The 26,489-nt window shown below is 46.6% G+C and overlaps 1 protein-coding gene and 2 long non-coding RNA genes across 4 annotated transcripts in view; 2 read left to right on the top strand and 1 right to left on the bottom strand.

The window, feature by feature from the left end:
- Positions 1-3,636: 3,636 nt before the first annotated feature.
- On the bottom strand, positions 3,637-5,683 carry LOC127920793 (uncharacterized). The gene is made up of 3 exons (XR_008107404.1): positions 5,480-5,683; positions 5,316-5,391; positions 3,637-3,768 (listed from the first exon to the last, which is right to left on the bottom strand). It is a non-coding gene; the product is annotated as an uncharacterized LOC127920793 (long non-coding RNA).
- A 6,459-nt stretch (positions 5,684-12,142) lies between these two features.
- Positions 12,143-13,033, top strand: LOC127920792 (uncharacterized). Of its 2 annotated transcripts, XR_008107403.1 has the most exons (4): positions 12,143-12,346; positions 12,487-12,527; positions 12,699-12,830; positions 12,872-13,033. It is a non-coding gene; the product is annotated as an uncharacterized LOC127920792 (long non-coding RNA). The 2 variants fall into 2 exon arrangements; XR_008107402.1 differs by having other exon boundaries at positions 12,699-13,033.
- Positions 13,034-16,465: 3,432 nt separating this feature from the next.
- Positions 16,466-26,489, top strand: part of LOC118383011 (trinucleotide repeat-containing gene 18 protein-like) — a gene marked incomplete at its 3' end in the record, with an annotated part of 118,421 nt that continues 108,397 nt past the window's right edge. Inside the window, exon 1 of the mRNA XM_052504810.1 lies at positions 16,466-17,613. Coding sequence (XP_052360770.1) covers positions 17,415-17,613 — 199 coding nt within the window. The remainder of the gene's footprint in view (positions 17,614-26,489) is intronic.

Genomic DNA, 26,489 nt, shown 5'->3' with positions numbered 1-26,489 from the left:
GCCTGCTAACTTTAGCCCTACCAGCCTGCTAACGTTAGCCCCTACCACCCTGATAACATTATTCCCTACCACCCTGATAACATTAGCCCCTACCAGCCTGATAACATTACCCCTACCAGCCTGCTAACTTTAGCCCCTACCAGCCTGCTAACGTTAGCCCCTACCAGTCTGCTAACGTTAGCCCTACCAGTCTGCTAACTTTAGCCCTACTAGCCTGCTAACTTTAGCCCTACCAGCCTGCTAACATTAGCCCAACCAGCCTGCTAACGTTAGCCCTACCACCCTGATAACATTATTCCCTACCACCCTGATAACATTAGCCCCTACCAGCCTGATAACATTACCCCTACCAGCCTGCTAACTTTAGCCCCAACCAGCCTGCTAACGTTAGCCCCTACCACCCTGATAACATTATTCCCTACCACCCTGATAACATTAGCCCCTACCAGCATGATAACGTTGCCCCTACTAGCCTGTTAGCCCCTACCAGCCTGCTAACTTTAGCCCCTACCAGCCTGCTAACATTATGTTAGCACTGAGTGAGTCAGCTAGTTGCTATTAACACCACCTAGCATACAGTTACATTAAAGTAAACCAACGTTTTGGGTTTAATGGGTATGATGACTCATACTGTGGTACTCCATAGTGATGTTTCTCCTCTCTGGGTGCAGTTGGTCTGTGTGACCAGCAGAGGTCTCTCTCTCTCCAACAGTGAACTGGACTGAGCTAGGCCTCCAGGGGTGCAGTTGGTCTGTGTGACCAGCAGAGGTCTCTCTCTCTCCAACAGTGAACTGGACTGAGCTTGGCCTCCAGGGGTGCAGTTGGTCTGTGTGACCAGCAGAGGTCTCTCTCTCTCCAACAGTGAACTGGACTGAGCTAGGCCTCCAGGGATGCAGTTGGTCTGTGTGACCAGCAGAGGTCTCTCTCTCTCCAACAGTGAACTGGACTGAGCTCAGCATCCAGGGATGGATGCAGTTTCCATTCTCCACCCTTCTCACCAAATTCACTCCCAGTCATGGATTTAGAAAATGATGGAGACTCCCTACAGCCAATGCTTTTACACCAATCCAATGCTTATAAAATCTTTGTCAGGGAACGTGGAAGGGCTTTTTATTTTTTTTAATTTCACCTTTATTTAACCAGGTAGGCTAGTTGAGAACAAGTTCTCATTTGCAACTGCGACCTGGCCAAGATAAAGCATAGCAGTGTGAACAGACAACACAGAGTTACACATGGAGTAAACAATTAGCAAGTCAATAACACAGTAGAAAAAAAATGGGCAGTCTATATACAATGTGTGCAAAAGGCATGAGGAGGTAGGCGAATAATACAATTTTGCAGATTAACACTGGAGTGATAAATGATCAGATGGGCATGTACAGGTAGAGATATTGGTGTGCAAAAGAGAAGAAAAGTAAATAAATAAAAACAGTATAAAAACAGTATGGGAATGAGGTAGGTGAAAATGGGTGGGCTATTTACCTATAGACTATGTACAGCTGCAGCGATCGGTTAGCTGCTCGGATAGCTGATGTTTGAAGTTGGTGAGGGAGATAAAAGTCTCCAACTTCAGCGATTTTTGCAATTCGTTCCAGTCACAGGCAGCAGAGTACTGGGAGAAGTGTTGATGCTGATCTGTTCTCACTGGTAGGAACAGAAAGGTAATACAGGATTACAATGATAATTACATCACACAAATCAATTTGTTGTTTAACATTTTGGAGGGTGGTGGGTGGGGGGGGGTGTACATCTTACAGAGTGACTTCATTGATTGGTTGATTGAATTGATGTCACTTATTGGTCAGAGAGACTCCAATGCTGTCTCAGGTCTGAATCTCTGCTGTGCACCTTCTAGGCAGAGTTGCAAAGAAAAAGCCATATCTCAGACTGGCCAATAAAAAGAGAAAGATTAAGATGGGCAAAAGAACACAGACACTGGACAGAGGAACTCTGCCAAGAAGGCCAGCATCCAGGAGTCGCCTCTTCACTGTTGACGTTGAGACTGGACAGAGGAACTCTGCCTTAGAAGGCCAGCATCCAGGAGTCGCCTCTTCACTGTTGACGTTGAGACTGGACAGAGGAACTCTGCCTTAGAAGGCCAGCATCCAGACTGGACAGAGGAACTCTGCCTTAGAAGGCTCCAGGAGTCACTGTTGACGTTGAGACTGGACAGAGGAACTCTGCCTTAGAAGGCCAGCATCCAGGAGTCGCCTCTTCACTGTTGACGTTGAGACTGGACAGAGGAACTCTGCCTTAGAAGGCCAGCATCCAGGAGTCGCCTCTTTCACTGTTGACGTTGAGACTGGACAGAGGAACTCTGCCTTAGAAGGTCAGCATCCAGGAGTCGCCTCTTCACTGTTGACGTTGAGACTGGACAGAGGGGTACTATTGCCTTAGAAGGCCAGCATCCAGTTGAGGACTTGTGAGGTCTTTTCTCACTGTTGACGTTCTTGCTCAGACTGGACAGAGGACCTCCCAACTCTTTCTATTCTTAGAAGCCAGTTCAGCTGTTCTGTGAAGGAGTAGTACACAGCGTTCTACGAGATCTTCAGTTTCTTGGCAATTACTCGCATGGAATAGCCTTCATTTCTCAGAACAAGAATAGACTGACGAGTTTCAGAGAAATGTCTTTGTTTCTGGCCATTTTGAGCCTGTCATCAAACCCACAGATGCTGACGCTCCAGATACTCAATTAGTCTAAAGAAGGCCAGTTTTATTGCTTCTTTAATCAGAACAGTTTTCAGCTGTGAACATAATTGCAAAAGGGTTTTCTAATGATCAATTAGCCTTTTAAAATGATAAACTTGGATTAGTTAACACGACGTGCCATTGGAAAACAGGAGTGATGGTTGCTGATAATGGGCCTCTGTACGCCTATGTAGATATTCCATTAAAAATCTGCAGTTTCGCGGGTGGTGCAGTGGTTAAGGACGCTGTGCCACCAGAGACTCTGGGTTCGCACCCAGGCTCTGTTGTAACCGGACGCGACTGGGAGGTCCGTGGGGCGACGCACAATTGGCCTAGTGTCGTCCGGTTTAGGGAGGCGTCCTCCGGTTTAGGGAGGTGTTGGCCGGTAGGGATATCCTTGTCTCATCGCGCACCAGCGACTCCTGTGGCGGGAGGTGCCAGGTGCACGGTGTTTCCTCCGACACATTGGTGTGGCTGGCTTCCGGGTCGGATGCGCGCTGTGTTAAGAAGCAGTGCGGGTTGGTTGGGTTGTGTATCGGAGGACGCATGACTTTCGACCTTCGTCTCTCCCGAGCCCGTACAGGAGTTGTAGTGATGAGACAAGATAGTAGCTACTAAAACAATTGGATACCGAGAAAACAGGGTATTTTTTTTTTTTTTTAAATAATGTCAAAATCTGCAGTTTCCAAAAACAATAGTCAATAACAACATCTACACTGTATTTAATGGACAAAAAAAGTGCTTTTCTTTCAAAAACAAAGACATTTCTAAGTGACCCCAAACTTTTGAACGCTAGTGTATGTACCAGTATTTCATAAAAAATGAAAATCAAATCATTCCACTAACTGATCCTACACCAGGCTGACGGCCTGGGAGGACAGGACTCTCTGCTGACGGCCTGGGAGGACAGGACTCTCTGCTGATGGCCTGGGAACAGGCTGACGGCCTGGGAGGACAGGACTCTCTGCTGACGGCCTGGGAGGACAGGACTCTCTGCTGACGGCCTGGGAGGACAGGACTCTCTGCTGACGGCCTGGGAGGACAGGACTCTCTGCTGACGGCCTGGGAGGACAGGACTCTCTGCTGTCTGGGAGGACAGGTTGACGGCCTGGGAGGACAGGACTCTCTGCTGGGACGGCCTTCTCACAGGACTCTCTGCTGTAACAGGTTGGCCTGGGAGGACTTGTCTCTGCTGCTGGGAGGACAGGACTCTCTGCTGACGGCCTGGGAGGACAGGACTCTCTGCTGATTGGGAGGACAGGACTCTGCTGTGGGAGGACAGGACTTGACTGTGACTGGGAGTAGACTCTCTGCTGAGGCCTGGGAGGACAGGAGATCTTCTGCTGTTTGGGAGGACAGGACTCTCTGCTGACGGCCTGGGAGGACAGGACTCTGCTGACGGCCTGGGAGGACAGGAGGCTCTCTGCTGACTCTCTGCTGCCTGGGAGGACAGGAATCTCTGCTGACTGGGAGGACAGGACTTCTGCTGAGGCCTGGGAGGACAGGACTCTTGCTGTTTCTGGGAGGACATTTTGAGCCTGGGATCAAGGACTCTCTGCACAGATGCTGACGCCTCCAGGATACTGCTGTAACAGGTTGAGTCTGGGAAAGAAGGCCAGTTTTATTGGGAGGACAGGACTCTCTGCTGTAATCAGAACAGTTTTCTGAGGCCTGGGAGGACAGGATTCTGCAAAGGACAGGACTTCTGCAGGTGATCAGGATTAGGACCTCTTGATAAAGGTTGACGGCCTGGGAGGACAGGACTCTGGATGACGTTGGGAGGACAGGACTCTCTGCTGCCATTGGGGAGGACAGGACTCTCTGCTGACGGTCTGGGAGGACAGGACTCTCTGCAGGTGACGGCCTGGGAGGACAGGACTCTCTGCTGCCCTGGGAGGACAGGACTCTTAGTGCTGACGGGTTGTGCCTGGGACAGGACTCTGCTGTGGGCTGGGACCCAGGACTCTCTGCTGTAACGGCCTGGGAGGACAGGACTCTCTGCTGACGGCCTGGGAGGACAGGACTCCTGCTGACGGCCTGGGAGGACAGGACTCTCTGCTGTAACAGGGTTGGGAGGACAGGACCTAGGTCAGGACTCTCTGGTTTACGGCCTGGGAGGACAGGACTCTCTGCTGTAACGGCCTGGGAGGTGTTCTGCTGACGGCCTGGGAGGGGACTCTCTGCTGACGGCCTGGGAGGACAGGACTCTGCTGAACAGGTGGCCTGGGAGGACAGGACTCTGCTGGGGGACAGGATCTCTGCTGGGACTCTCTCTGGTCTGGGAGGACAGGACTCTCCACGGTGGGAGGACTCACTGCTGTACAGGCGACTGGGAGGACAGGACTCTCTGCTGACGGCCTGGGAGGACAGGACTCTCTGCTGACGGCCTGGGAGGACAGGACTTCTGCTGTTAACAGGTTGACCGACCTGGGGAGGACAGGACTTGCTGACGGCCTGGACAGGACTCTCTGCTGGCGGCCTGGGAGGACAGGACTTCTGCTGAAAGGACAGGACTCTCTGCTGACGGCCTGGGGAGGACAGGACTCTCTGCTGTAACAGGTTGACGGCGTGGGAGGACAGGACTTCTGCTGATCTGGGAGGAGGCTGACGGCCTGGGAGGACAGGACTTGCTGACGGTCTGGGAGGACAGGACTCTCTGCTGACGGCCTGGGAGGACAGGACTCTCTGCTGTAACAGGTTGGCCTGGGAGGACAGGACTCTCTGCTGTAACAGGTCGGCCTGGGAGGACAGGACTCTCTGCTGATACCTGGGAACAGGACTCTCTGCTGACGGCCTGGGAGGACAGGACTCTCTGCTGTAACAGGTTGACGGCCTGGGAGGACAGGACTCTCTGCTGACGGCCTGGGAGGACAGGACTCTCTGCTGACGGCCTGGGAGGACAGGACTCTCTGCTGTAACAGGTTGACGGCCTGGGAGGACAGGACTCTCTGCTGACGGCCTGGGAGGACAGGACTCTCTGCTGACGGCCTGGGAGGACAGGCTCTTTGCTGATGGTCTGGGAGGACAGGACTCTCTGCTGTAACAGGTGACGGCCTGGGAGGACAGGACTCTCTGCTGAACGGCCTGGGGAGGACAGGACTCTCTCTGTAACAGGTGAAAATCTGGGAGGACAGGATCTCTGCTGGGAGGACAGGACTGCTGACTGGGAGGACAGGACTCTCTGCAACAGGCTGACGGCCTGGGAGGACAGGACTCTCTGCTGACGGCCTGGGAGGACAGGACTCTCTGCTGACGGCCTGGGAGGACAGGACTCTCTGCTGTAACAGGTCTGACGGCCTGGGAGGACAGGACTCTCTGCTGACGGCCTGGGAGGACAGGACTCTCTGCTGACGGCCTGGGAGGACAGGACTCTCTGCTGACGGCCTGGGAGGACAGGACTCTCTGCTGACGGCCTGGGAGGACAGGACTCTCTGCTGACGGCCTGGGAGGACAGGACTCTCTGCTGATGGTCTGGGAGGACAGGACTCTCTGCTGACGGCCTGGGAGGACAGGACTCTCTGCTGACGGCCTGGGAGGACAGGACTCTCTGCTGACGGCCTGGGAGGACAGGACTCTCTGCTGTAACAGGTTGACGGCCTGGGAGGACAGGACTCTCTGCTGACGGCCTGGGAGGACAGGACTCTCTGCTGACGGCCTGGGAGGACAGGACTCTCTGCTGACGGCCTGGGAGGACAGGACTCTCTGCTGTAACAGGTTGACGGCCTGGGAGGACAGGACTCTCTGCTGACGGCCTGGGAGGACAGGACTCTCTGCTGACGGCCTGGGAGGACAGGACTCTCTGCTGACGGCCTGGGAGGACAGGACTCTCTGCTGACGGCCTGGGAGGACAGGACTCTCTGCTGACGGCCTGGGAGGACCTGGGGCCTGGGAGGACAGGACTCTCTGCTGACGGCCTGGGAGGACAGGACCTGGGGCCTGGGAGGACAGGACTCTCTGCTGACGGCCTGGGAGGACAGGACTCTCTGCTGACGGCCTGGGAGGACAGGACTCTCTGCTGTAACAGGTTGACGGCCTGGGAGGACAGGACTCTCTGCTGACGGCCTGGGAGGACAGGACTCTCTGCTGACGGCCTGGGAGGACAGGACTCTCTGCTGTAACAGGCTGACGGCCTGGGAGGACAGGACTCTCTGCTGATGGCCTGGGAGGACAGGACTCTCTGCTGACGGCCTGGGAGGACAGGACTCTCTGCTGATGGCCTGGGAGGACAGGACTCTCTGCTGATGGCCTGGGAGGACAGGACTCTCTGCTGACGGCCTGGGAGGACAGGACTCTCTGCTGATGGTCTGGGAGGCTGAAGAAATTCGAGAAATTCGGCTTGTCACCAAAAGCACTCACAAACTTCTACAGATGCACAATCGAGAGCATCCTGTTGGGCTGTATCACCGCCTGGTACGGTAACTGCTCCGCCCACAACCGTAAGGCTCTCCAGAGGGTAGTGAGGTCTGCACAACGCATCACCGGGGCAAACTACCTGCCCTCCAGGACACCAACACCACCCGATGTCACAGGAAGGCCATAAAGATCATCAAGGACAACAACCACCCGAGCCACTGCCTGTTCACCCCTCTATCATCCAGAAGGTGAGGTCAGTACAGGTGCATCAAAGCAGGGACCCGAGAGACTGAAAAACAGCTTCTATCTCAAGGCCATCAAACTGTTAAACAGCCACCACTAACATTGAGTATGCACACATGACTGTAAGTCGCTTTGGATAAAAGCGTCTGCTAAATGGCATATATTATTATTATTATAACACACTGACTCAACTCCAGCCACTTTAATAATGGGAATTGATGGGAAATGATGTAAAATATATCACTAGCCACTTTAAACAATGCTACCTAATATAATGTTTACATACCCTACATTATTCATCTCATATGCATATGTATATACTGTACTCTATATCATCTACTGCATCTTTATGTAATACATGTATCACTAGCCACTTTAACTATGCCACTTTGTTAACATACTCATCTCATATGTATATACTGTACTCAATACTATCTACTGTATCTTGCCTATGCCGCTCTGTACCATCACTCATTCATATATCTTTATGTACATATTCTTTATCCCCTTACACTGTGTATAAGACAGTAGTTGTGGAATTGTTAGTTAGATTACTTGTTGGTTGTCACTGCATTGTCGGAACTAGAAGCACACGCATTTTCGCTACACTCGCATTAACATCTGCTAACCATGTGTATGTGACAAATAAAATGTGATTTGATTTGATTTGATCTGCACATTTGACACAGTTTTTTTCCACCGATACAACACCTTCCTTTGTCCCCATGTCCTCCTACACACTTCTCACATCTAGGAATGTCCCTCCTACACACTGCTGCAACATGACCATAAGCTTGGCATCTGAAACACCTCAGTGTGTTCGGCACAAAAGCGCTCAGTTGAATAAGTGACATATCTCAACATGACTTTATCAGTGAAAGACTCGGCTTCAGAACTCAAAAGGACGGTGCCTTCTAGTTTCACTATGTTCTCCGCCGTGGTCTGTGTTGCACAAAATGGCGGGCGTCACAGACATAGGGAATCTTCTATTTAACACTTAACGCCACCCCAGTAAGTAATCGCTTCTTTAAAAGGCGCCCTGCTCCGGAGAGCAAGGCAAGTCACAGGTCTTGTCCTTGTTCACGTGACGCGAAGTGCTCCCTCTGGACGGAAGAAACACAAAAGAAATCATCACTTGTCCACATTGAGCACATTTAACAGCACCCAACTTATTTTCTACCCAGCCACAAATGGGTCAGCCAAAGTTAGGGATCCATTTTCTTCAAAAAATACAACTCCCACTGGGCCCAAATCATCTTCTGCGCTCATACTCACTCACTACCAAAGGTAGGGATCCATTTTCTTCAAAAAATACAACTCCCACTGGGCCCAAATCATCTTCTGCGCTCATACTCACTCTCGTTGGGGGGAACATTTCTGTGCCATCAGAGACTGCAGAATACGGTTTCTACTTTGGGCCATTCTTCCTCAAAAACACATCTTCCCACTGCACTCAGATTTTCTCAGTCATTCCTCGCTGTCCCATAAACCCACATTTATCCAGCAACACAGCTATGCAGAAGTGGCACGAAGAATAGAGCACCATGCAGCAGCCGAACTAAACCATCTGCTAAACATTTTTTAATTTAACCATTTATTTTACTAGGCAAGTCAGTTAAGAACAAATTATTATTCACAATGACGGCCTACCGGGGAACAGTAGGTTAACTTACTGCCTTGTTCAGGGGGAGCAGAACGACAGGGTATTTTTACCTTGTCAGCACACATGACTGTAGGCTTTGATTCAATCAAATGGCAACCTTATTATTACTAGTCCAATTATTACACTCTAACCACTAGGCTACCTGCTGATTACTAGTCCAACACTCTAACCACTAGGCTACCTGCTGGTTACTAGTCCAACGCTAACCACTAGGCTACCTGCTGGTTACTAGTCCAACGCTCTAACCACTAGGCTACCTGCTGGTTACTGGTCCAACACTCTAACCACTAGGCTACCTGCTGGTTACTAGTCCAACGCATCTAACCACTAGGCTACCTGCTGGTTACTGGTCCAACACTCTAACCACTAGGCTACCTGCTGGTTACTGGTCCAACGCTCTAACCACATGGTCTACCTGCTGGTTACTAGTCCAACACTCTAACCACTAGGCTACCTGCTGGTTACTAGTCCAACACTCACCACCAGGCTACCTGCTGGTTACTGGCCCAACGCTCTAACCACTAGGCTACCTGCTGGTTACTAGTCCAACACTCTAACCACTAGGCTACCTGCTGGTTACTGGCACAACACTCTAACCACTAGGCTACCTGCTGGTTACTGGTCCAACGCTCTAACCACTAGGCTACCTGCTGGTTACTGGTCCAACGCTCTAACCACCAGGCTACCTGCTCTAACACACCACTAGTCTACCTGCTGGTTACTCGTCCAACGCTCTAACCACTAGGCTACCTGCTGGTTACTAGTCCAACACTCACCACTAGTCTACCTGCTGGTTACTCGTCCAACGCTCTAACCACGAGGCTACCTGCTGGTTACTGGCCCAACACTCTAACCACTAGGCTACCTGCTGGTTACTAGTCCAACACTCACCACTAGTCTACCTGCTGGTTACTAGTCCAACACTCTAACCACTAGGCTACCTGCTGGTTACTATTCCAACGCTCTAACCACTAGGCTACCTGCTGGTTACTAGTCCAACGCTAAAGCACATTGGTCCGATCTCTCCTACTCCTCCTCCTCTCTCCTACTCCTCATCAGAAGAGGACGAAAACCCTTACTAAAGCACATTGGTCCGATCTCTCCTACTCCTCCTCCTCTCTTCTACTCCTCCTCCTCTCTCCTACTCCTCCTCAGAGGACGAAAACCCTCACTAAAGCACATTGGTCCGATCTCTCCTACTCCTCCTCCTCTCTCCTACTCCTCCTCCTCTCTCCTACTCCTCCTCAGAAGAGGACGAAAACCCTTGCTAAAGCACATTGGTCCATTGAAAAGAGACTGGATTCCTACTCCTCCTCCTGTTTTTGAGAAACTATAGGCTAAAATATCCTCTCTCCTACCTCCCATCAAAACCCTGTCTTTGACAAACTACAGGCTACAATATCCCTGTTCTCCCATCAACCCCTGTCTTTGACAAACTATAGGCTAAAATATCCCATTGTTCCTGTTCCTATCAACCCCTGTCTTTGACAAACTATCCTACTATCCCTGTTCCTCCATCAACCCCTGTCTTTGACTAAACTATTGGCTAAAATATCCCTACTTCCTCTTCCTATCAACCCCTGTCTTTGACAAACTATAGGCTAAAATATCCCTGTTCCCCCTATCAACCCCTGTCTTTGACAAACTACAGGATACAATATCCCTGTTCCAATCAACCCCTGTCTTTGTCAAACTACTAAAATATCCCTGTTCCTATCAACCCCTGTCTTTGAAAACTACAGGCTACATTATCCCTGTTCCCATCAACCCTGTCTTTGATAAACTATAGGCTAAATATCCCTCCTGTTCCTCATCAGATCAACCCCCTCTTTGACAAACTATAGGCTAAAATCTCCCTACTGTCCTCCCTGTTCCATCAACCCCTCATCTTTGATAAACTATAGGCTAAAATATCCCTGTTCCTATCAACCCCTGTCTTTGACAAACTACAGGCTACAATATCCCTGTTCCCATCAACCCCTGTCTTTGACAAACTATAGGCTAAAATATCCCTGTTCCCATCAACCCCTGTCTTTGACAAACTACAGGCTAAAATATCCCTGTTCCCATCAACCCCTGTCTTTGACAAACTACAGGCTAAAATATCCCTGTTCCCATCAACCCCTGTCTTTGACAAACTATAGGCTAAAATATCCCTGTTCCTGTTCCCATCAACCCCTGTCTTTGACAAACTATAGGCTAAAATATCCCTGTTCCCCATCAACCCCTGTCTTTGACAAACTATAGGCTACAATATCCCTGTTCCCCATCAACCCCTGTCTTTGACAAACTACAGGCTAAAATATCCCCGTTTAAAAAATAAACATCAAATCAATGAAACGTGCAACAGGAGACTCTTCTTCGTGTAATCTATTTCTGACTATTGTACAGACTGAGAAGATATGATCTGTAGATGTTACGTTGACCCCAGGTAGAGTAGCTGCTATCCCCGGGACCACCCATACGTAGAATGTATGCACACATGACTGTAAGTCGCTTTGGATAAAAGCGTCTGCTAAATAGCATATATTATTATTATTATTATTATTATTAATGGACCCCAGGTAGAGTAGCTGCTACATGTTAATGGACCCCAGGTAGAGTAGCTGCTACATGTTCAGTAGTTAATGGACCCCAGGAAGAGTATCTGCTACATGTTAATGGACCCCAGGTAGAGTAGCTGCTACATGTTAATGGACCCCAGGTAGAGTAGCTGCTACATATTAATGGACCCCAGGAAGAGTAGCTGCTACATGTTAACGGGCCCCAGGTAGAGTAGCTGCTACATGTTAACGGACCCCAGGTAGAGTAGCTGCTACATGTTAACGGACCCCAGGTAGAGTAGCTGCTACATGTTAATGGACCCCAGGTAGAGTACCTGCTACATGTTAATGGACCCCAGGTAGAGTAGCTACTACATGTTAATGGACCCCAGGAAGAGTAGCTGCTACATGTTCAGTGTTAATGGACCCCAGGTAGAGTAGCTGCTACATGTTAATGGACCCCAGGTAGAGTAGCTGCTACATGTTAATGGACCCCAGGTAGAGTAGCTGATACATGTTAATGGACCAGGTAGAGTAGCTGCTACATGTTAATGGACCCCAGGAAGAGTAGCTGCTACATGTTCAGTAGTTAATGAACCCCAGGTAGAGTAGCCTACATGTTCAGTAGTTAATGGACCCCAGGTAGAGTAGCTGCTACATGTTAATGAACCCCAGGTAGAGTAGCTGCTGCATGTTAATGGACCCCAGGAAGAGTAGCTGCTACATGTTAATGGACCCCAGGCAGAGTAGCTGCTACATGTTAATGGACCCCAGGTAGAGTAGCTGCTACATGTTCAGTAGTTAATGGACCCCAGGTAGAGTAGCTGCTACATGTTCAGTAGTTAATGGACCCCAGGTAGAGTAGCTGCTACATGTTAATGGACCCCAGGAAGAGTAGCTGCTACATGTTAATGGACCCCAGGTAGAGTAGCTGCTACATGTTCAGTAGTTACTGGACCCCAGGTAGAGTAGCTGCTACATGTTAATGGACCCCAGGTAGAGTAGCTGCTACATGTTCAGTAGTTAATGGACCCCAGGTAGAGTAGCTGCTACATGTTAATGGACCCCAGGAAGAGAAGCTGCTACATGTTAATGGACCCCAGGTAGAGTAGCTGCTCATGTTAATGGACTATAGGTAGAGTAGCTGCTACACGTTAATGGACCCCAGGTAGACCCCTGCTACATGTTCAGTAGTTAATGGGCCCCAGGTAGAGTAGCTGCTACATGTTAATGGACCCCAGGTAGAGTAGCTGCTACATGTTAATGGACCCCAGGTAGAGTAGCTGCTACATGTTAATGGACCCCAGGTAGAGTAGCTGCTACATGTTAATGGACCCCAGGTAGAGTAGCTGCTACATGTTCAGTAGTTAATGGACCCCAGGTAGAGTAGCTGCTACATGTTAATGAACCCCAGGTAGAGTAGCTGCTACATGTTAATGGACCCCAGGTAGAGTAGCTGCTACATGTTAATGGACCCCAGGTAGAGTAGCTGCTACATGTTAATGGACCCCAGGAAGAGTAGCTGCTACATGTTAATGGACCCCAGGTAGAGTACCTGCTACATGTTAATGGACCCCAGGTAGAGTAGCTACTACATGTTAATGGACCCCAGGAAGAGTAGCTGCTACATGTTCAGTAGTTAATGGACCCCAGGTAGAGTAGCTGCTACATGTTAATGGACCCCAGGTAGAGTAGCTGCTACATGTTAATGGACCCCAGGTAGAGTACTGCTACATGTTCAGTAGTTAATGGACCCCAGGTAGAGTAGCTGCTACATGTTAATGGACCCCAGGTAGAGTAGCTGCTACATGTTAATGGACCCCAGGTAGAGTAGCTGATACATGTTAATGGACCCCAGGTAGTTGCTACCCAATGGACCCCAGGTAGAGTAGCTGATACATGTTAATGGACCCCAGGTAGAGTAGCTGCCATGTTAATGGACCCCAGGTAGAGTAGCTGCTACATGTTAATGGACTCCAGGTAGAGTAGCTGATACATGTTAATGGACCCCAGGTAGAGTAGCTGCTATGTTAATGGACAGGTAGAGTAGCTGCTACATGTTAATGGACCCCAGGTAGAGTAGCTGCTACATGTTAATGGACCCCAGGTAGAGTAGCTGCTACATGTTAATGGACCCCAGGAAGAGTAGCTGCTACATGTTCAGTAGTTAATGGGCCCCAGGTAGAGTAGCTGCTACATGTTAATGGACCCCAGGTAGAGACATGTTAATGGACCCCAGGTAGAGTAGCTGCTACATGTTAATGGACCCCAGGTAGAGTAGCTGCTACATGTTAATGGACCCCAGGAAGAGACCCATGTTCAGTAGTTAATGAACCCCAGGTAGAGTAGCTGCTACATGTTCAGTAGTTAATGGACCCCAGGTAGAGTAGCTGCTACATGTTAATGAACCCAGGTAGAGTAGCTGCTGCATGTTAATGGACCCCAGGAAGAGTAGCTGCTACATGTTAATGGACCCCAGGTAGAGTAGCTGCTACATGTTAATGGACCCCAGGTAGAGTAGCTGCTACATGTTCAGTAGTTAATGGACCCCAGGTAGAGTAGCTGCTACATGTTAATGGACCCCAGGAAGAGTAGCTGCTACATGTTAATGGACCCCAGGTAGAGTAGCTGCTACATGTTCAGTAGTTAATGGACCCCAGGTAGGATTAGGGCTGCTACATGTTAATGGACCCCAGGTAGAGGGGCTGACATGTTCAGTAGTTAATGGACCCCAGGTAGAGTAGCTGCTACATGTTAATGGACCCCAGGAAGAGAAGCTGGATGGGATTAGGGCTACATGTTAATGAAGGTAGAGTAGCTGATGTTAATGGACCCCAGGGATTAGAGTAGCTGCTAGACGGTGGACCCCAGGTAGAGTAGCTGCTACATGTTCAGTAGTTAATGGAGCCCCAGGGAGTAGCTGCTACATGTTAATGGACCCCAGGTGAGTAGCTGCTACATGTTAATGGACCCAGGTAGAGGCTGCATGTTCAGTAGTTAATGGACCCCAGGATGGGATTAGGGCTGTACATGTTCAGTGTTAATGGTGGGTTGACATGTTAATGAACCCCAGGAAGGGATTAGGGCTGTGAGAGATCAGGTTAATGGACCCAGGTAGATGTTGACATGTTCAGTTGGGGTTGATGGGCTGTGAGAGATGGGTTATGGGTTATTCAGAGACCCGTGGATGGGATTAGGGCTGTGAGAGATGGGTTATGGGTTATTCAGAATGTTGAGAGGGGTTGATGGGTAGAGACCTGTGGATGGGATTAGGGCTGTGAGAGATGGGTTATGGGTTATTCAGAATGTTGAGAGGGGTTGATTTAAAAGGTTGTGTTTTATGTCATAAACACTGTGGTAAACATACAGTCTACACCCATCCCCTTGCATATAGGTGCCATTACAGACCATAATGCATCACGGTCATACAGCTGTTACATTAACACCCATAACACTGCTTGTAACGCCCCTACACACTATAACAGAATTTATTGCGTTTAACGGGCCAGAATCGCCCCCCCTCCTGCCTGACTGCAGAGCTGTGTGAGTCTCTGCTGCGGTCCTGAAGTCTCTCTACACAGACTTTTTCTATCAGCAAGGAACACCAGGGCCGCCTGGAAACAGACTCCCCCAAAATTCCCACTGCTTGTTTTTGAAGGCAGGGGCCATTTGAAACAGTCAGACTCCTTGGGCCATAATTGGTTTTTATAGAGCTAGCGCTGGACCCAAGTGTATACATCCGGGTGACTGACACCTCCCTCGGCCAATCAGAGAGTGAGTTGCGGAGGTCCTCGTAAAAACAATGCGCGTTTCATTGCGGAGGATTTTAATGGTCTGACGAGGGGCCTTGTCCCCCCGGCTCCTTTAGGACGGCCCAGATGGACCACAGAACAGAACGGCCTGATAACAGTACAGAACCAAAGGACCGATTCAGACCTAAATACGGATTTTACTGGTTTCTAAACACGTTTACTTCTCAAGTAAGAGGCTAACTTGTTCTCGGTACTGTCACACTCGTCGCCTAATATCGCGAAACCTTGTTAAAAAAACCCTGTTTTAACATGTTTCTGCTTAAAGGTTAATCAGTTAAAAAAAGGCGGGGGTTGTTGTGTTTATCGTTACTTTGAAACGTTGTTGTTGTTGTTGGATCTGTTCGTTGTTAGATACAGGAGAACAACCGCGTTCGCTGCTTTAAAGTTTCATAATAATGGCCCTGAGAAAAGTTTGAAACGTGGCCGCCGGAGCCTCTCCCTGCGCCGCATGGCCTGCAGCACCGCACCCCTCCACTAACCGGGTGTCTCGGTGCCTCGGAATCAAATATTATCGCTTCTTTATAGAACTATACACCGTCCAAATAATGTGATTTAAAAAAATAAAATAATATTTGATCAGATCTGCTGCCTGCCACGACTCAAAAATCCGCGGTGTGACCAGGCAACTCGCCACTCTGCCAGGTTGAAGGTTAAAAATTCAACATTTAGCCCGTTGTTTACTAAAATAACTTAATGAAAAATTATAATTGTACTTTTAATTAGACTTTTAGCGTATATTTATTTTTTTATAACACTCAAATAGCGTTTTGTTAACCTTGTACCTAAGCAGACTGTATGTAGAATCCACAACAAGAAGCAACTGCTGAGAAACCTGGGATTAATTACGGAGGATTTGGACGAGTTGACCATTCAGGTTTTCTTTTCCAGCACGAAAAGTCCGCTATTTAATTGTTATGTTTTAATGATTCAGATCGCCTACATAAGAGTCATTCAAGACTACCGTTTAGATAATTATTCTACATTTAAAAACAACGCGAGACTAGCCGAGTCTACTCGCTTGGCTGCATTTGGCATAAAAACACACATTAAATGTTATTGTCGGGCTGTTTAGTGTGTTGTAAACGCACACCAACTAAACAGACTCGGCAGTCGGCTGCCATCTAATATTTATAGAAATAGTGTTTTCTTACATTTTTAACCTTTCCGTGACCAACACACGGTCGCCGAGGAGTGGTGTGAACAGCCGTCTGGGTGTGAACGGGCTGGGGTCAGATCCTCCAGGCGGCCTCGGGGATATCTGAACACTAACTGCGGATCAAGAGGCTCCAACACACCGCTAAACTCTTCTGATCAACGAGACGGGCTCTTCTGCAACCGTATTTTATCTCTATTGGTTTTAATATATATTTGATGCGCCTGTGATATTTACGGTGTGTTGGTTTCATATGGAGTCTTTGGTCGGTGGAGCTGGCTGGTTCAGGGCTAGCGGAACAACTCGGTCATCGAGGCTATTCGAGAAGGAATCCATATTATAGAAGGAATCCATTTGACGACGAGTTTTTGGCTGAGCGTTTTTTTGTTGATCATTGGGATCCTGATACCTCCAGTCTGGTCCAACTAACCGCTCAGTCCCCTGCCCCGTCAGCGGGAAGAGCGACGGATTCACCGTCTGCCGGAGAGTCGCGGAAGAAACGCAGCTGGTCAACTAAACCTTTTCAATAATCTTATTATTATTATTATTAGCACACAGTGGCTCATATGAAGGGTCTCTACAACCGCTTAACCGTTATTCCCATTTGCGCGTTTATGGAAGATTGTACATTAAGTTTTTAAAGTGTTTTTCCAAACTGCGTCATTACCCCTCTAATGGACCGAGCTCCGTAGATTCCGGTAGGCTCTTGGGTAAAAAAAACGACTGAAAATCCCGTAAAAAAAACCCGTCTGTTACTAGTCTTATGATCTGACCTCGCCAGAGACAGACGTACGGTGTGATTGTATGTCAAGCGATTTGCTTGGTGTTTTTATAGGTCAGGATGTCGATGGGCATGGATCCACAGGGAGACCCACCGCCAGTCTAGCCTTTAGCGGCTCTTTGGGAACACTATCCCGGACACAGGGCTAGCTCCACTCCCCCCCCCCACACACTGGAGAATGGATGGCCGAGATCTCGGACCCCCTCGGTCTGTCCATGTTCCCCCTCCCCTGTTGGCCATGGAGACCCACCGACTCGGAGCTGCTGCAGCAGCCAGGAGGATCCCTCCCTCGCCCGGACACTTGGGCACAGGGCACCCAGCAAACCTCCACGTCGGAAAATTCCTTCCAACGGTCATGAACCTCCATCCACATCACAGTAAGATCTGTCTATCTATCTATCTATCTATCTATCTATCTATCTATCTATCTATCTATCTATCTATCTATCTATCTATCTATCTATCTATCTATCTATCTATCTATCTATCTATCTACAAGTTCTTTTAACTGCGACCTGGCCAAGATAAAGCATAGCAGTGTGAACAGACAACACAGAGTTACACATGGAGTAAACAATAGCAAGTCAATAACACAGTAGATTAAATGGCTTTATGTAGGCATAATGTAGTAATGACACTTCAGATTAACAGATAAATGATCAGATGGGCATGTACAGGTAGAGATATTGGTGTGCAAAAGAGCAGAAAAGTAAATAAATAAAAACAGTATAAAAACAGTATAATGAGGTTAAAAAGGGTGAGCTATTTACCAATAGTAGTAATGACACTTCACAGATATATAGGCTTTATCGTCTATCGGTTCTATGTAGTAATGACTACTTCACAGATATAAATATATATTAGGCTTTATGTAGGTTAATGTAGTAATGACACTTCACAGATATATAGGCTTTATGTAGGTTAATGTAGTAATGACACTTCACAGATATATAGGCTTTATGTAGGTTAATGTAGTAATGACACTTCACAGATATATAGGCTTTATGTAGGTTAATGTAGTAATGACACTTCACAGATATATAGGCTTTATGTAGGTTAATGTAGTAATGACACTTCACAGATATATAGGCTTTATGTAGGTTAATGTAGTAATGACACTTCACAGATATATAGGCTTTATGTAGGTTAATGTAGTAATGACACTTCACAGATATATAGGCTTTATGTAGGTTAATGTAGTAATGACACTTCACAGATATATAGGCTTTATGTAGGTTAATGTAGTAATGACACTTCACAGATATAGGCTTTATGTAGGTTAAACACTTCACAGATATATAGGCTTTATGTAGGTTAATGTAGTAATGACACTTCTCAGATATATAGGCTTTATGTAGGCTAATGTAGACATGACACTTCACAGATATATAGGCTTTATGTAGTAATGACACTTCAAAGATATATCACTTTATGGGTGTAAAACAATGACACTTCACAGAATAGTTTATGTTTAATGTCCAATGATACTTCAGATATATAGGCTTTATGTAGGTTAATGTAATGACACTTCACAGATATATAGGCTTTATGTAGGTTAATGTAGTAATGATACTTTTACAGATATATAGGCTTTATGTAGGTTAATGTAATGACACTTCACAGATATATAGGCTTTATGTAGGTTAATGTAGTAATGACACTTCACAGATATATAGGCTTTATGTAGGTTAATGTAGTAATGACACTTCACAGATATATAGGCTTTATGTCCGTTAATGTAGTAATGACACTTCCAGATATATAGGCTTTATGTAGGTTAATGTAGTAATGAAACTTCAACAGATAATAGGCTTTATCTCCCCCTTAATGTAGTCAAGCAGCCCCACAGAATATCTTTATGTAGGTTAGCAAGACAGAAACTCAACAAGATAATCAACTTTATCTCCCTCTGTATTCAAGCAGCCCCAGAATTAGGCTTTATGTAGGTTAATGTAAGACAGAAACTCAACAAGATAATCAACTTTATGTAGGTTAATGTAGTAATGACACTATACTGATATATAGGCTCAATGCAGCCCACTTCACAGATAATAGGCTTTATGTAGGTTAATGTAGTAATGACACTATACAGATATATAGGCTTTATGTAGGTTAATGTAGTAATGACACTTCACAGATATATAGGCTTTATGTAGGTTAATGTAGTAATGACACTTCACAGATATATAGGCTTTATGTAGGTTAATGTAGTAATGTTCACAGATATATAGGTAATTGTTTAGCTATGTACTATAGGTTGGGGTAAAGTGACTCAACAGGATAGATGATACTAGCAGCATGTTTCTGTCTGTGGAAGGCCTCTCCTCAGTTCTGGTGTAGGACTAGACATGTCCTCTCTATTCCCTTAAAGGACCTTCACTGGGTAAAACAAGAAGGCATGTACTGTTTGTCCATTTTCAGATAGGGATGCTTTCTCTGAAAATAGTATGTTTACTAGTTGGATAATTGGGTCTGTTCTCTGAGAGTAGATCATGTTTCTAGTCTGGGATATGCTGCTCAACTAGAATCTCTGCAGCTGCCAACGCTCCAACACGTTGATCCGTTAGTACAAGCAGCCCCCAGAATTCATATATGGGTCAAGACAGAAACTCAACAAGATAATCTAACTTGGATATCCCCTCTGCATTCAAGCTGAGTACTAGACATGTTTCTATCTGGATAAGACAGAAACTCAACAAGATAATCAACTTTCTCCCCTCTGCATAAGGGCCCATTTCTCTGAGTACTAGACATGTTTCTAACAAGATAATCAACTGTCTCCCTCTGAGTACTAGCCCCCATGTTTCTAGCTGTGGAGCAAGACAGAAACTGTTCAACTGAGTACTGGATTATGTTTCTAGCTGTGGATATGGGTCTGTTCTCTGAGTACTAGACATGTTTCTATCTGTGGATATGATGGGTCTGTTCTCTGAGTACTAGACATGTTTCTATCTGTGGATATGGGTCTGTTCTCTGAGTACTAGACATGTTTCTAGTGTGGATATGGGTCCATTCTCTGAGTACTAGACATGTTTCTAGTCTGGATATGGGTCCATTCTCTGAGTACTAGACATGTTTCTAGTCTGGATAGGGGTCTGTTCTCTGAGTACTAGACATGTTTCTAGTCTGGATATGTGTCTGTTCTCTGAGTACTAGACATGTTTCTAGTCTGGATATGGGTCCATTCTCTGAGTACTAGACATGTTTCTAGCTGTGGATATGGGTCTGTTCTCTGAGTACTAGACATGTTTCTAGCTGTGGATATGGGTCTGTTCTCTGAGTACTAGACATGTTTCTAGTGTGGATAGGGGTTTGTTCTCTGAGTACTAGACATGTTTCTAGCTGTGGATAGGGGTCTGTTCTCTGAGTACTAGACATGTTTCTAGCTGTGGATAGGGGTCTGTTCTCTGAGTACTAGACATGTTTCTAGTGTGGATAGGGTCTGTTCTCTGAGTACTAGACATGTTTCTAGTGTGGATAGGGGTCTGTTCTCTGAGTACTGACATGTTTCTAGTACTAGACATGTTTCTAGTCTGGTACTAGACATGTTTCTAGTGTGGATAGGGGTCTGTGTTCTCTGTTCTCTGAGTACTAGACATGTTTCTAGCTGTGGATAGGGGTCTGTTCTCTGAGTACTAGACATGTTTCTAGCTGTGGATATGGGTCTGTTCTCTGAGTACTAGACAATCTCATTGATCACATAAGCTGACATGTTTCTAAAGTGGTCAATGAATTGGCCAATGCACCCTGTGACATTGGGCTAACTAGACAGATGAACTGACCTCCAGAGATATGGTCTGTTCCTGAGTACCAGACATGTTTCTAGTCTGGATAGGGGGTCTGGAGTACTAGACATGTTTCTAGGTCATTTCTGATATAACCCTGGAGACCAGACCTCTGGTGGATAACGTGGGTCATATTTATATAACCCTGGAGACCAGACCTCTGGTATAACATGGGTCATATTTATATAACCCTGGAGACCAGACCTCTGGATAACGTGGGTCATATTTATATAACCCTGGAGACCATGTTTCTAACCTCTGGTATAACATGTGGGGGTCATTCTCTGATACTATATAACCCTGGAGACCAGACCTCTGGTATAACATGGGTCATTCTTTATATAATACCAGTCTGTTCTCTGGTAGACATGGGTCATATTATATAACCCTGAGACCAGACATGTTTCTATCTGGGATAACATGGGTCTGTTTATATAACCCTGGAGACCAGACCTCTGGTAACTGAGATGAACTGAGAGAGGTACCTATAACGTGGGTCATATTTATATAACCCTGGAGACCAGACCTCTGGTATAACATGGGTCATATTTATATAACCCTGGAGACCAGACCTCTGGTATAACGTGGGTCATAATTATATAACCCTGGAGACATGGGTCATATTTATATAACCCTGGAGACATGGGTCATATTTATATAACCCTGGAGACCAGACCTCTGGTAACGTGGGTCATATTTATATAACCCTGGAGACCAGACCTCTGGTAACGTGGGTCATATTTATATAACCCTGGAAACCAGACCTCTGGATAACATGGGGTCATATTTATATAACCCTGGAGACCAGACCTCTGGTATAACATGGGTCATATTTATATAACCCTGGAGACCAGACCTCTGGTAAACGTGGGTCATATTTATATAACCCTGGAGACCAGACCTCTGGTATAACATGGGTCATATTTATATAACCCTGGAGACCAGACCTCTGGTAACGTGGGTCATTTTATATAACCCTGGAGACCAGACCTCTGGTATAACATGGGTCATATTTATATAACCCTGGAGACCAGACCTCTGGTATAACATGGGTCATATTTATATAACCCTGGAGACCAGACCTCTGGTATAACATGGGTCATATTTATATAACCCTGGAGACCAGACCTCTGGGATAACATGGGTCATATTTATATAACCCTGGAGACCAGACCTCTGGTATAACATGGGTCATATTTATATAACCCTGGAGACCAGACCTCTGGTATAACATGGGTCATATTTATATAACCCTGGAGACCAGACCTCTGGTATAACATGGGTCATATTTATATAACCCTGGAGACCAGACCTCTGGTAACGTGGGTCATATTTATATAACCCTGGAGACCAGACCTCTGGTATAACATGGGTCATATTTATATAACCCTGGAGACCAGACCTCTGGTATAACATCATATTTATATAACCCTGGAGACCAGACCTCTGGTAACGTCTGTCATATTTATATAACCCTGGAGACCAGACCTCTGGTATAACATGGGTCATATTTATATAACCCTGGAGACCAGACCTCTGGTAACGTGGGTCATATTTATATAACCCTGGAGACCAGACCTCTGGTATAACATGGGTCATATTTATATAACCCTGGAGACCAGACCTCTGGTAACGTGGGTCATATTTATATAACCCTGGAGACCAGACCTCTGGTAACGTGGGTCATATTTATATAACCCTGGAGACCAGACCTCTGGTAACGTCTGTCATATTTATATAACCCTGGAGACCAGACCTCTGGTATAACATGGGTCATATTTATATAACCCTGGAGACCAGACCTCTGGTATAACATGGGTCATATTTATATAACCCTGGAGACCAGACCTCTGGTAACGTGGGTCATATTTATATAACCCTGGAGACCAAACCTCTGGTATAACGTGGGTCATATATATATAACCCTGGAGACCAGACCTCTGGTATAACATGGGTCATATTTATATAACCCTGGAGACATGGGTCATATTTATATAACCCTGGAGACCAGACCTCTGGTATAAAATGATATTTATATAACCCTGGAAACCAGACTCTGGTTATAACAGAATACATTGTATCAACAAAGTCTACTCAGACTGGTCTGTGCTCTTGGTTATAACAGATTAAATGATACATTGTATCAACAAAGTCAACTCAGTGGTCTGTACTCAGACATTAACAGATTAAATGATACATTGTATCATCATTGGTCTGTAGCAGATGAGCAAAGCCAGCAATGTAAGGAATGTAGAAATCTAACAAGCCATGACTCATCAGGGTCTGGTGTCTGCATCCCTCCTCGCCAACGCTGACGGAAGAATAGATGTTTATGAAGAGGGGGACGGAGAGGCGCGAGCGACTGAAGGCTGGTAGTGGATGTTAGCGCGTGGATTACAGCTGCAACACGTGATCTGCGCATGAAAGCGGAGAGGGACGTTTTGTACCTGCGCGTGCGTTCAAGAGACACAAGTGGCAGTTGGGTTTAAATTCAACAGGATTTCAACAGCGGGTTTGTTGTTGATCGGTAGGGAGTGTCGTAGGAAACGGGTACTACGGTATTCTGAAATGTTGGTATCGCGATGTTTTGGTGTTACCGTGCAATAAATACTACTGTGCATGTGACTACATTTAAAAAAGAAAAGAAAAGCGTATTGTTGTTTTGGACTATTGTCAAAGAGAACATTAGACCTTTTAAAAATATATAATTTTATGTAACCTTTGAGATTAGTCTTATTTCCAGTTTTAATGCAAGATAGGAATTTGCCACAATGTTTGTTATTCAAATGAGGTATTTCATAAAAACTGAAATGTAAGTAAGTAAATAGCCCACACAAACTTGAAAAAATGTATTCAAGGTTGTTTTTCAGGGTTTTCACTCTCAAATCGCACGTTGTTTTATTAATAGAAAATCCAATATTGCTTTTCTTCTAAATCCACAACGATGCTTAAACCACATCAGGAGACCACTACTGAGGTTTGGGGGAAAATCTGAGACATTTCGATATTTGGGTGAAGTTACCCTTTAATACAAGTGAGAACCGACCAAGAGGCTGTTGTTGTTTAGCACCTAGCAAGAGGCTGTTGTTGTTTAGCACCTAGCAAGAGGCTGTTGTTGTTTAGCACCTAGCAAGAGGCTGTTGTTGTTTAGCACCTAGCAAGAGGCTGTTGTTGTTTAGCACCTAGCAAGAGGCTGTTGTTGTTTAGCACCTAGCAAGAGGCTGTTGTTGTTTAGCACCTAGCAAGAGGCTGTTGTTGTTTAGCACCTAGCAAGAGGCTGTTGTTGTTTAGCACCTAGCAAGAGGCTGTTGTTGTTTAGCACCTAGCATGAGGCTGTTGTTGTTTAGCACCTAGCAAGAGGCTGTTGTTGTTTAGCACCTAGCAAGAGGCTGTTGTTGTTTAGCACCTAGCAAGAGGCTGTTGTTGTTTAGCACCTAGCAAGAGGCTGTTGTTGTTTAGCACCTAGCATGAGGCTGTTGTTGTTTAGCACCTAGCAAGAGGCTGTTGTTGTTTAGCACCTAGCAAGAGGCTGTTGTTGTTTAGCACCTAGCAAGAGGCTGTTGTTGTTTAGCACCTAGCAAGAGGCTGTTGTTGTTTAGCACCTAGCAAGAGGCTGTTGTTGTTTAGCACCTAGCAAGAGGCTGTTGTTGTTTAGCACCTAGCAAGAGGCTGTTGTTGTTTAGCACCTAGCACGAGGCCGTTGTTGTTTAGCGCCTAGCAAGAGGCTGTTGTTGTTTAGCGCCTAGCAAGAGACTGTTGTTGTTTAGCGCCTAGCAAGAGGCTGTTGTTGTTTAGCGCCTAGCAAGAGGCTGTTGTTGTTTAGCGCCTAGCAAGAGGCTGTTGTTGTTTAGCGCCTAGCAAGAGGCTGTTGTTGTTTAGCGCCTAGCAAGAGGCTGTTGTTGTTTAGCGCCTAGCAAGAGGCTGTTGTTGTTTAGCACCTAGCAAGAGGCTGTTGTTGTTTAGCACCTAGCAAGAGGCTGTTGTTGTTTAGCACCTAGCACGAGGCTGTTATTGTTTAGCGCCTAGCAAGAGGATGTTGTTGTTTAGCGCCTAGCAAGAGGCTGTTGTTGTTTAGCACCTAGCAAGAGGCTGTTGTTGTTTAGCACCTAGCAAGAGGCTGTTGTTGTTTAGCACCTAGCAAGAGGCTGTTGTTGTTTAGCACCTAGCAAGAGGCTGTTGTTGTTTAGCACCTAGCAAGAGGCTGTTGTTGTTTAGCACCTAGCAAGAGGCTGTTGTTGTTTAGCACCTAGCAAGAGGCTGTTGTTGTTTAGCACCTAGCAAGAGGCTGTTGTTGTTTAGCACCTAGCAAGAGGCTGTTGTTGTTTAGCACCTAGCAAGAGGCTGTTGTTGTTTAGCACCTAGCAAGAGGCTGTTGTTGTTTAGCACCTAGCAAGAGGCTGTTGTTGTTTAGCACCTAGCAAGAGGCTGTTGTTGTTTAGCACCTAGCAAGAGGCTGTTGTTGTTTAGCACCTAGCAAGAGGCTGTTGTTGTTTAGCACCTAGCAAGAGGCTGTTGTTGTTTAGCGCCTAGCAAGAGGCTGTTGTTGTTTAGCGCCTAGCAAGAGGCTGTTGTTGTTTAGCGCCTAGCAAGAGGCTGTTGTTGTTTAGCGCCTAGCAAGAGGCTGTTGTTGTTTAGCGCCTAGCAAGAGGCTGTTGTTGTTTAGCGCCTAGCAAGAGGCTGTTGTTGTTTAGCGCCTAGCAAGAGGCTGTTGTTGTTTAGCGCCTAGCAAGAGGCTGTTGTTGTTTAGCACCTAGCAAGAGGCTGTTGTTGTTTAGCACCTAGCAAGAGGCTGTTGTTTAGCACCTAGCAAGAGGCTGTTGTTTAGCACCTAGCACGAGGCCGTTGTTGTTTAGCGCCTAGCAAGAGGCCGTTGTTGTTTAGCGCCTAGCAAGAGGCCGTTGTTGTTTAGCGCCTAGCAAGAGGCCGTTGTTGTTTAGCGCCTAGCAAGAGGCCGTTGTTGTTTAGCGCCCGGCAAGAGGCCGTTGTTGTTTAGCGCCCGGCAAGAGGCCGTTGTTGTTTAGCGCCCGGTGAGTGTGTGTGTTGTGTTTTCTTGCTGGTCATCAGAAGTGATATGATTTCTCAGCTCCACAACCATCTCTAAACACTTGTGTGATTTGTAGCTGTGGGGGAAGAGATGCCGTGTGTTGTTGCAGCCCGCAAGAGGCATTTGAAATACTTTTCCCCGCTTCTCCTCTCCAGAATGAAGGGTATTTATTTAGCGCCCGGCCCAGGCCGTTGTTGAAGGGTAGCGCCTCAAGAGGCCGTTTTGTTTAGCCCCCAGAATGAAGGGTTTTATCTGTTTGGACTCATCTTGTTTACAGAATGGGAGGGTAACCATCTCTGGTGACCCACCTTCTCCTGTCTTGCTGGTCATGAAGGGATATTTATCTCAGTGACCCACCATCTCTAAACACTCCAGAAGCTGAAGGGGATTTATCTCTGTATGTTGAGCCAGTTTGGCATTTAGA

Source organism: Oncorhynchus keta, unplaced genomic scaffold (genome assembly GCF_023373465.1).
Source record: "Oncorhynchus keta strain PuntledgeMale-10-30-2019 unplaced genomic scaffold, Oket_V2 Un_contig_20533_pilon_pilon, whole genome shotgun sequence".
Classification (NCBI taxonomy): domain Eukaryota; kingdom Metazoa; phylum Chordata; class Actinopteri; order Salmoniformes; family Salmonidae; genus Oncorhynchus; species Oncorhynchus keta.
The sequence above is the reverse complement of the archived record's forward strand: the minus strand, read 5'-3'. Positions and strand labels throughout refer to the sequence as shown.